At 34.6% G+C, this 12,315-nt stretch overlaps 1 protein-coding gene across 1 annotated transcript in view; it reads right to left on the reverse strand.

Annotated features, from left to right (window-relative positions):
- The window catches only part of LPCAT2 (lysophosphatidylcholine acyltransferase 2), a 92,954-nt gene that overhangs the window by 66,272 nt on the left and 14,367 nt on the right, over positions 1-12,315 (reverse strand). Inside the window, exons 5-8 of the mRNA XM_020985197.2 lie at positions 11,008-11,068; positions 9,889-9,947; positions 9,049-9,083; positions 5,325-5,379 (exon numbers count right to left, since the gene is read on the reverse strand). Coding sequence (XP_020840856.1) covers positions 5,325-5,379; positions 9,049-9,083; positions 9,889-9,947; positions 11,008-11,068 — 210 coding nt within the window. The remainder of the gene's footprint in view (positions 1-5,324; positions 5,380-9,048; positions 9,084-9,888; positions 9,948-11,007; positions 11,069-12,315) is intronic.

A 12,315-nucleotide genomic window follows, 5' to 3' on the forward strand; every position in this document is an offset into this window, starting at 1 on the left:
CTGGTGACTAAAAAGTGGGGGGGGGAATGAAGATAGTACAATCCATGAGAGCGGGGATTAGGTCATATAATTCTTTTGTATTCCTCATAATATTTTGGAGAGTGATTATTGTTATTCAGTCATTCAGTCATGTCCAACTCTCTGTGACCCTGTGGACCACACTGTCCATTGGGTTTTCTTGGAAAAGATACTAGAGTGGTTTGCCATTTCCTTCTCCAGTGGATTAAAGTAAACAGGGTTAAATGACTTGCCTAGGGTCACACAGCTAATCATTGTCTGAGGCTGGATTTGAACTTCCTGACTCCATGTCCAGCACTCTGTCCACTAAGTCCTCTATCTGCCCCATGCACAGTGACAGGCATATAGTATAAGCTCAATATTTACCAAATTAAATTGAAAATATACTATCAGTCACAAACAAAACTAATACAGCCAAAATTAGAAGGAAAGCTTTTTTTTTTAAGGAAACTGGGGGAAAATTTTACATAATGTTTCTCTGACAAAGGCCTCATTTCTCAAATATGTAGGTAACCGAGTCAAATTTATAAAAAATAAGAGCTATTCCCTTACTGACAAATGGTCAAAAGATATTAATAGGCAGTTTTCAGAAAATGGAATCGAAGCTATCAATAATCACATGAAAAAATGCTCTAAACCAATATTTATTAGAGAAATGCAACTTAAAACAAGTCTGAGAAACCACTTTGTACCTATCAAATTGGCTAATGTGACAGAAAAGGAAAACGATAAATGCTTGTGGAGAAGTGACAAAATTGTGACACTAATACATTGTTGGTGGAGTTGTGAACTGGTCTAACCATTCTGGAGAACAATTTGGAACTATACCCGAAGGCCTATAAAACTGTGCAATACACATACCTTTTGACCTAGCAAACCATTACTAGGGCTGTACTCCAAAGAAATCAAAGAAAAGGAACATATATGTACAAAAATATTTGTATAAGCTCTTTTTGTGGTAGCAAAGAATTCGAAATTGAGGGAATGTCCACCAATTGGGGAATGACTGAACAATTCATGGTATATGATTGTGATGAAATAGTATTGTGCTATAAGAAATTACAAGGAGGATGGTTTCAGAAAAACCTGGAAGACTTATATGAACTGATGCCAAGTGAAGTGGACAAAACCAGGAGAACACTGCATTCAATAATAGCTATTATTGAAAGGATAATCAACTGTGAAAGACTCAGCTACTCTGATTAAGACAAAGATCCAAGACAATTCCAAAGGATCCATGATGAAAAATGCTATTCACCTCCATAGGGAGAACTGATAAGCTCTAAGTGTATACTGAAGTATATATTTTTTCAATTTCTCTTGAGGTTTTTTGGTGTGTTTTCTTTTGCAACATGGCTAATATGGAAAAGGTTTTGCATGACTTAACATGGATAATTGATATCATGTTGCTTGACTTAAGGGGGAACCCAGAAAGGGATGGGAAGGAGGGAGAGAATTTGAAACTCAAAAATTTTTTAAATTAATGTTAAAAATTGTAAATGTAGGAGCAGCTAGGTGGCACAGTGGATAGAGCTCCAACCTTGGAGTCAGGGGGACCTAAGTTCAAATCCAACCTCAGACACTTAACACTTACTAGCTATGTGACCCTGGGCAAGTCACCTAACTCCGATTGCCTCAGCAAAGAAAAGCAAAAACAACAAAAAAAATTGTAAATGTAATTGGGAAATATTTAATGAAATAAATAGAATATGTTTTTAAAAATATAACATCAGTGTTACCATGAAATATAGAGAATGATTTTCTATCCACCATATACCTGAATGGCATAATGTAGAAAGAGGGCTAGATTTAGAGTCAGAAGGCTACGGGTACAAATCCTACCTTCAACTACATGATATTGAATAAGTCACAATCCTCTCTGACACAGTTCCTTCTTTGTAAAATGGATATAATAACCCTCACAGGGTTGTTGTAAAGATCAGATGAATCAGTATAAGTAAAGTGGTTTATCAAGTTTAAAATACTATATATAAATGCTAGATAGTATTATTATACCTAATCCCAGGTTTTCAAGGCACAGTAAATGTAAGAGGATACATGCAGAAAAATTTTGCAGGATCATATTTTTTTCTTTTTTTCTTTAATTCCAAAAAATTAACATTCCTTTTTTGAGTTCCAAATTCTCTCCCTCCCTCCAGACTCATATTTTAAAAACCTACTGTAACTTCAGATGGAGTTAAATATCAATATTTCAATATTACAAGTATCTATTATGGCATCAGTACAGGGACACCAGTAACCAATGTGGATCATAACCAACTGGTCTTTCAAGAATTGTGACTGATTTATAGTCGTATGAAAAAATGCTCTAAATCACTATTGATCAGAGAAATGCAAATCAAAACAACTCTGAGGTATGACATTACACCTAACAGATTGGCTAACATGACAAAACAGGAAAATGATAAATGTTGGAGAAGATGTGGGAAAATTGGAACACTAATGCATTGTTGGTGGAGTTGTGAAATGATCCAACCATTTTGGAGAGCAATTTGGAACTACGCACAAAGGGCTATCAAAATGTGTATACCCTTTGACCCAGCAATAGCACTTCTAGGGCTATATCCCAAAGAGATCATACAAATAGGAAAAGGACCCACATGTACAAAAATATTCATAGCAGCTCTTTTTGTAGTGGCCAAGAATTGGAAATTGAGGGGATGTCCATCAATTAGGGAATGGCTGAACAAGTTGTGGTATATGAAAGTAATGCAATACTATTCTGCCATAAGAAATGATGATCAAGCCAACTTTAAAAAAAACTGGAAAGACTCATATGGTCTGATGCTGACTGAAGTGAGCAGAACCAAGAGAACATCGTACACAATAATAGCCACGTTGTACGATAACTAATATTGATAAACTTAACCCTTCCCACCAATATAAGGATCTAAGACATCTCCAAAGACCTCGTGATGGAAAATGCTATCCACATCCAAAGAAAGAACTATGGAATTTGAATGCAGATCAAAGCACACTATTTGCTATTTTTTTCCTCTTCTGTTGAATTTTGTTTCCACTTTCTGTTGGTTCCTTTTATTGGTTCTAATTTTTACTTACAACATCTCTAATCACAAAATATGTTTAATAAGAATGTATATATACATTACATACGTTACATATAGATATAGATATGGATATAGATATAGATAGCCTATATCAGATTGTGTACCATCTTGGGGAGGATGGTGGGGACGAAGAGGGAGAAAAATTTTAAACTCAAAAACATATGGAAGTGATTGCTGATAAATCAAAATAAATTAATTTTTAAAAACTTTTTAAAAGGCTTGTGGCTGAAAAATCACCACCCTGCAGAAAAAGTAACATAAATAACTAATGGGGGAAAACAAGAAACATCCCCAAAATTCTGGGGGTAAATATTAATCATCAGTAATAGGTTACATAGTAATGGACAACTAAGATTTTTAATGATTCACACTAATAATGAGCAATGAAGAGAGAACTTAATGAAGTACTCATTTTACTTTTAATGTGGACACACTGGCAGACTGATATTTCAACTTCTTTTTCCTAACAGTATCTAATAACAATATCCAAAATATATCAAATAATATAATCAATTAATATAAAAAAAAACAAACCTTAAGTAACTAAGACAAGCAGGGCCAAGGTATTTGTGTAGTAACCTAAGCTAGAATCCCTCAGTCTGGGCAGAGAAGCCAGGCTGCCTCAGAGCCGAGGCCATGAACTACAACAGATTCTGCAAACAGACACCATGTGGCCAGCAGCCAGGATGAATAAGTATTTAATGTACATCTTTTCAGCTGCAATTCAAATGCAATGGGGAATTAAGAGCATTCAGAAGTCAATAAAATAACTGGAGCTCCTTGGATGAAAGAGAATTTCATAAAATCAAAATACATCTAAGTCCTAAATATCATCAATCTAAACTACCTACACTAAGGCCCTCAAATTCCCAAGATCTTGCTTAATATATCAGCTTACAGAACAATTCTAATGTATTAAATCATATTATACTCAGGTCAGATTGGGGGAAAACTAAATTCTATTTTTGAAGTTAAAGGGTAAGGGAAAGCCTTACCTCCAAAAAAATGTTAACTAACCAAGTTCAAGTCTGGCAAGACAATGAAAATATTGTTATGCAATTAAAAAAAAGATGAAGAAGAAAACAACATAACTATGTGACACAGAGGAAATGTGGCAAGAGTGGTTAGAATAAGAGAAAAGGGGAATTTGCATGCTTCTGCTGCAATCCCAAGTTGACAACTGCCACATATATTGGGGTAAAGTATGGTTCTACATCTCTGTCCTCCATCTGTTTACTGGAGTTTTCCTTGTTTGGGTTTGTATTGACAGGATCAGAGGAAGTTCTGGTTTGTCTTTGTGGCATAGACAACCTTACAATTCTGTAGTGTTTGTTTGAGTTTAAAAAACAAAAGAATCTAGAATAACTAATAAAAAGTTCAAAAAGTAATAGTAATGCTTACAGAAACTGAGTAATAGGTTCAATGTAATTAAGAAAAGTATAGTATCTTTTCTAAGCAAGCTACAAAACAAAAACCCCAAAAACATTTAGCTCAAATTAAATGCAACCTTGGCTCTTACAATTGCAAATCCATTTTAACCAAAATTTGCTCAATCCTAAACAGTCTATATTAATAATGAATTACTGCTGGAAGGCTAAAGAACAAAAACAAAGTTAACAATCAAAGCAAAATGATTCCCTCATAAACTAAATTCCAAAATATTATAAATTTGTAGCCCTAATTCCTGTGTGTGACTTGGGTATGCAAATGCACAGCTGAGTTTCCTATTATGTTGCTGAATGAGGTTGCTATTACTCAGAATGTGCGTCCTAACAGGGGTCCTGGGACTGGAACTGATAGACTGTGTCTAAATGTAGAACTCTTCTAAATGTGGAACCACTTTTAAAACCACGGGGCCTATTGTACCTTCAGTCCAGTTTGGAGTTATTAAATCCAATTCTGTGGTCTTAGAACAGGAGTTCTTAAGATGGGTTCTTAATTTCAGGACATCTATGAACTTTTTTTTAAATTTTCATAATTGTATTTCAATCGTTTTTTTTGTAATCCAATGTGTTTTATTTTATGCATTTTAAAATATTATTCTGAGAAGGGTTCTTCAGACTGGCAAAGCTATCCATCACACACACACACACACACACACACACACACACACACACACACACATACAAAAGGTTAAGAGCCCTGATTTTGGAAATTTAAGGAGAAAAACCAATAAACCTCACCCAAAATTTCACAGCTAAATTCTGTTCAACTTACCTCAACTTCTACCTTTGTGAAGAGCTGGCAGAAAGTAAGAATGCAGAGCTGAAAGCTGGAGGAGGGAGAAAGAGACAATGCAATCTTTATAAAAGAACAGAGAAATTATTTAATGCTGTGCATTATTCTTTTCATTTCCATAGCATCAGACAATATAAAATTTTATTTTCAAAGATGTCCCTTTTCTACTGATAATGCTCCATAATAATTTTTTACAGGCTTGACAATTTATTGTTGCTATGCAAAAATTAAAATTGTGACATATTTGTGAGTCTGACAGCTCAGCAGACTAAATATCAAATTTGAAATCTTTCCAACAAGGACCTATTTAAGACTCTAAGGTCTATTAGACAGCATGAATCTCTTAAACATAACACTAAGCTTCTAATCTTTTCTAATGGATATTAGAAATCATTTGTCCTATTCCTTTAAAGTAGTAGCTTGCAGGGTGTATATCCTTATCATATCACATAGAATTAGTATTCTGAGAAGTTCTAAACTTTGTTTTAAAACAAAATTAAGACTTTCATTAAAATTCGTTAAAGCCTTTCAAAAACTGGCTCTGAAATGGGAGATTTCTAGCAGATTTCTTAACTCCTTAAAGATGATACTTTTCACTCTTTTTTTTTTAAACTTTTCACAAAAGCATTCATCTATAAGTCTTTTAAAAATATATGACCCATGCTTGAGCTTGGGAGTTCTGAACTGCAGTGAGCTAAGCCAACTTGATGTCCACACTAAGCCCAGCACTGGTATGCAGAGCCCCAAAGACCAGGAGTCCACCATGCTGCCTAAAGAGGTGTGAACTGACCCAGGTCAGAAATGGTACAAGACATAACTTCTAAACTCATCAGTAATGAGATCAGCCCATGACGGAATACTTCTAGACTGGGTGAGACAGGCAGACCCAGTGCATGAATGTATATGCATATCCATGTGTGCATAAATAGGTACATATACACATGCATAAATATATACATATATGTGTACATGCACATATATGATTCAATTATGGAGTGCAGTGTAGTATAATAGATGCTTATTCAAAACAAAAAAGACCAAGTTGATATTTTTTTTAAATTAGACATATTTTTGGAGCTGAAAAGTTAACTCACAGAGAAAAATATTAGTCTGAGTAACCAAGGATTTTTTTTAAAGGCAGAAGTCAAAAGAAGAAAGCTAGGAAATAAGAGGTTTACCACTTCCATATCCAATTATACAACAGGCAGTGTCGCATAATGGATAGAGAACTAGACATGGACCTAGGAAGGTATATGTTCAAGTGTTGCCTCTGACATCTACTGGCCATGTGGCCCTGTGCAAATCTTTAACTTCTCAGTCTCTGAAGCAACTCTCAAGACTATAAGATGCAGAGAAGGTGCCAATCTCAACCTGTACTGGAAAGAGAGTTTGCTTATCTGGGTATCCCCAGGACTGATGAAATCACACGTCTGGTCCCTATCTCTCTTCCTCATTTCTGGCATGATTTTACCTCCTCCTTTTAAAATTCTCTTTTTCTGTAATATTTGGCAAATATTCAAATGATGATATAGCAAAAGATGTAGAATAGGTAACTGAATATTTCTTCCTAAGAAGTCAAAGATAAGATAGATTCAGCTTTTAAGATTTTCTTTCATTCTATTCTTCCATGTTTTTCACACTTGTCTCCTTACTAAATTAGAACATGAATGAAATGAGTAGAAATATCTTATAATTATTAAAGCCAAACATGATTGAAATATAAGTGAAATATTACATTAAACATCTATGCTACTCTATGGTATGATGACTTTTTTGAGGGGGTGAGAGTATTGATTTTTAATGTCATTAGTACAGGGAATTTCAGGAAGAGAAATCTCCTATAATAAAGCAGAATAGCAACTACTATTCCCAGAGAGTTGACTGGGGTACTGAGAGGATGAATGACTAAATGATTTGCCCAGGATGACAAAGACAGTGTGTGTCCAGGGGGAATATTTGGGGTTTTTTTGTTTTTTTGTTGTTGTTTTTTTTCTTTTTAGGCAACTGGGATTAAGTAACTTGCCCAGGGTAACACAGCTAGTAAGTGTCAAGTGTTTGTTCTGAGGCCGGATTTGAACTCAGGTATTACTGACTTCAGGGCCGGTGCTCTATCCGCTGTGCCACCTAGCTGCCACTGGGGGGAATATTTGAACCCAGGTCTTCTGGACTGTGAGGCCAGCTCTCTATCCACTATAACACAATACCTTTTCCAGGCAGTCTATATTTTCTGCAACAGTCTTAATTTTGAGAAAAGAATCTGTATTTATAAGTAGGTCATGTAAAGGGATATTTGTATCAGAACACACATACCAATTTTTCATTTGAAAAATATGGTTACTATATATCTGTGGGTACCATTTGAGTACCCTCTAACTTGCTGATTTTGTTGTTGTTGTTGTTGTTCAGTTGTTTCAGTCGTGCCTGACTCTTTGTGACCCCATCTAAGGTCTTCTTGACAAAGATATTGGAGTGGTTTGCCATTTCCTTCTCATTTCCAGCTCATTTTACAAACAAAGTAACAGAAGCAAAAAAGGTTAAGTAACTTGCCCAGGGATACACAGCTAATAAGTGTCTGAGGCCACATTTGAACTCAAGTCTTCTAGATTCCAGGCCTGGAACTCAACCCACTGTGCCACCTAGCTGTCCTTTACTGATTTTAGTGATGCATATAAGAAAATGGAGAAAATGAATACCATAACAAATAAAAGTTATGATTGAAGGGATGGTGAAATGTTCAGCACTATTGAATTTTATGACAATGTGCATGAATAGCTTATCATTGAAGGAAATACAAATTATTTTTCCTCAACTATTTCTAAACTGTTAAGTCACTAATCCACTCTATCACCATGTGTATAAAATTATTTGAGTTAAACACATGCTCACACAGGGAACAAATAGGACATACTGAGCATGTACCATGAAGAAATGTTTGAAATATAGATGCTCCTCCAGTGGCTTCCTGTCACCAAACATCAAACTAGCTCAGAACTCAATAACAGTGAATTGAACATAAGAATTCTTTGCAAGAAATAGAACACTGACAGAATATTTTAAATTGCTATTTCATAATCAATTTAATAAGAATAAAAACAATTTTTGCTTTCCTTACATACTTCTTAAAGAACTGCTGAAGTTTAACATTTTTTAAACAATGTAAATTTAGCAACAAAAGTAAAATTTGTTGTCTTCAGATACCCAACACAAATTTAGATTCACTACACCAAGTACTGATAATATTGTTATTTTTCTGGGCCAATAAATTTGAAGCAAGTTGTCACTGACTAGCCTACTTCTAACAGAATAAATTCAAAACTGAAGCATTATCTGATCACAGTAAATCTGATTAAGGCTCAAGCAATGGAAAAGCCTAAAAATGAATTTTTTTCATGTAAAACTAAACAAGCTACAAACTGAACTAGCAGGTTATTTCTCCCGAAATGACAAAAATCTTCAACGATCATCCTGATACTATGCAGAATCTGTATTTGGCATATCAGAACACAAGGATTTATCTGATGTGCAATGCTACTTTCTGTCAAGACTTGCCATTCACTTATCAGTTAGAGGATCCAAAACCTCTGACTTAACACTTTTACAGGAAATGACAAAAACAGCTTTGTGAACTAAAAGACCTGTTTTCCCTTCACTAATGATTGATATATACTAATCTAAATGTTTAATGGTAAAATACACAACTTACAATGTATACCCCTGCCATGTCCAGGTCACAGTATCCTAAAACAAAAGAATACTCAGAACGTCAGTGGGGAATTGAGGCGGGAGAGAGAGACTAAATTATTTGTAACTAAATTTCTTACTGTATTATTTAAGAATATTCAAATTTACAAATGCATTTAATAAGCTGGTGATTTTCATAAGGGTTACCATCTGTTTCTATGTGGAAATAAATTATAATAAAAATTCTTTTAACATTTATGTTCAGAAATATTTGTCTTTTATTTGAAGGGAGCAAATAGGCAATTTTAGACATGACAGTGTCATGCTGAAATTAAAAATTAAATTAGAAACAAATCTCAAAAAAGATAACATTAGGAGAAAATACTGAGGAGGAATGCAGAGTAAAAGAACGTGAAAACATAACAAATTCAAACCTATGATCAGATGCACATCTTGCTAAGTTTTATTGAATTTAATTAGTGCCCCCTTTTTTCAAGGGACCAGAGGGGAAAGAAAAACTAGCTTCTGAACTGGAAGTTTCAGTTTTTTTAGTTAAATAAAAGCTACCAGGGGCCTCGTGACCTCAGTAATGAAGATTAGGTACATCTTCTCCCATTAACAAAACAGAAAGGTGAAAACAACTGATTTAAAAACAAAAAACAACAAAATACTAATCTTCAGAGTCAATAACATTCCCCCTCCGCACTCCCCTCTAAAAACTAAGTGTTAAGCAAAATGTAATTCTAGATATACTGGTACCATTAGTGGAAAATAACCACTCAAATGTTAGGCAGGATCAGAAAAATGTACTGAATGTTCAAAATGTTTGAATTTTTTTCCATTAGTAATTTACAGTGCTTACCAACTTATTTGGATATCTCAGAAGTATTGGCTGCACTGGAACTCCTGGAATGAAGGCTCCTAAAACCACAAAGACATTTTGAAATTTGTCTTTTGTATCAATGAAAACTATTAAAACAAGGAAAAGAATACACTATTTAAACAGTAGAGAAACAATATGATGTACCAAACAGAGGTCAGACTCAGACCGCAAAGAGTTGAAAATGACTGAACAGAAATGTAGTCTTATAAAAATAAGGGAAAATTTAGAAGGATTTCAGAGAAACTGAAGAAAATGTCAAATTCTTGGATTTTTTTTTTCGTGTCACTACAAGTTTAGGAATTTATGTAGGGAGCAAAAACTCTGGGGAAACAACCTGCTGATATCTGCTTGATCATTTAAAGACCCAGATTCTGGGTCTATCCAATGAGAGAGAGAAACAGCAATATAAGATCCACAGGCTTGGGTTCTTAAGTATAAAAAGTAATGCAATAAATTTTGTCCTTTACAAGGCCTGAACACTTTTTCTGGATATAAATATTCAGATAAACATCCAATAGCTATTTCATATTTTTTTAAATTAAATTCTTTTTTCAATCAACAAAAATCCTCTTTTTCCTCCCCACTCACTCTCCTTTCTAATTCCACCAAGAAAGGAAAAAAAAAAAACAAAACCCCTATTGAAAAATTTATAGTCAAGCAAAATAAATTCTTCTTCATTTGGACAAGTCCCCCCAAAATATATTCCCATCTGCATTATGAGTCCATCATTTTTCTGTACTGAGGTGGGGAGTCTGCTTCATCATGTCTCTCCTGGAATCCTGGCTGGTCACTGTATTAATCAGAATTGTAAAGGCTTTTGAAGTTATTATTCAGTTTCATGGGTTATTATCAATTCATTTGAAATGGCAACATCGTATAGTAAAAAGGACTCTAGATTTTTAGTTAGAAGACTTGGATTTGAATCTTAATTCTGTCACTTACTACTTACCTATATAAGGTTGAGTAATGCAGCTTCAGTTTCCTCATCTTTGAAATGAGGGCCAAACCATCTCTAAAGGCCATGATAGCTTGAAAATCTATGCCCCTTCCACCAGTTTTAGACCTATTTGTCAAAATAAACTATTAAAATTCACTCACCTGGCTTAAAAGTGATCAGACAGCTACGGTTAGTGCAGGTGCCTTCTGGGAAGACTAGTAACTTGAGAGAGCAAGGAATATATTTATTATTTCAATCTCATTAACAGATTAGCATTTTGTTTCGCTTACTACTACATAATTGTTGTCAGTTCCATTTTTTAAATGCTCTAAAAAAGTAAAGGATAACACATGAGATTGGACAGAAGTCACTGATTTTTCTTTCAGTTTCCCTCTGAAAGGTAGTAATGATGGTGGAATCTTTGACTACCATAACAAGGTTTCTGAATCTTGCACATAGCTAGCACTCAAAAATGCTGTCATTGTTAATAATAATGACTCAAGCTAACTTGAAACAATAAGACTTGCACTGAAATGAGTGTGTTCTAGTTTTCCTTCTACCTTTATAATATCTTGTCAAACAATTTCTTAGTTCTTCACTTCAGCTTTCCCTTTCAGAAACTGTAGTAACCTTTTATCACATATGCCTCAAAACCAATGTTTAAAATGCTCATAAAATGTTTTACTGAGCAAGACAACACATAGAATACTACTTTCTAATACACAACTAATGTTTATATCATGTTTTAAGCACTTTAGCTATATGATTTCATTTGATATTCAGAACGATCCTGGTGAGGTAAGTGCTATTTTTTATTTTACAGATGAGGAAACTGAGGCAAAGAAAGGTTAAGTGACTTGGGGTCATGTAGTTAGTAAGTAACTGAAGGGGAACTTGAACTCAAGTCTTCCTGATTCAAAGTCCAGCATTCTTTCTGCTATACTGCCTAGTGGCCTAATAAGCCATTTGCAAAATGAAAATAATAAATAAGCACAACTTTCATCCTCTCATTAAAAATGGTTCCTGACAACACCGATGTGGCAATATTAAAGCAGTATTTCAGTTGCTTGCCGGTGTTGCTGTTTGGTTGTCTTGGTCGTGTCTGACTCTTCCTGACCCCATTTGGGGTTTCCCTGGCAAAGATACCCGAGTGATTTGCCCTTCCCTTCTCCAGCTCATTTGAAAGATGAGGAAACTGAGACAAACAGGGTTAAGTGATTTGCCCACGGTCACACAGATGGTAAGTGTCTGAGGCCAGATTTAAGTTAAGATTATGATTCTACAAATTCATGTCCAACAACAAATAGATGTTGAGTAACGGTGTGGCCTAGAACTCAGTGAAATCAGCACTATTGGTCCAAGGCAACATTTTTCTTTCATCCAAAAACCATCTTCCCAAAACAAGAAGAGCAGAATGAATGATTAAAAATAAGTAAATATGTTTCAGAACACATTTGATTTATTGATAT

The sequence above is a fragment of the Phascolarctos cinereus genome, unplaced genomic scaffold (assembly GCF_003287225.1).
Source record: "Phascolarctos cinereus isolate Bilbo 61053 unplaced genomic scaffold, phaCin_HiC Scaffold_2;HRSCAF=192, whole genome shotgun sequence".
NCBI lineage: Eukaryota > Metazoa > Chordata > Mammalia > Diprotodontia > Phascolarctidae > Phascolarctos > Phascolarctos cinereus.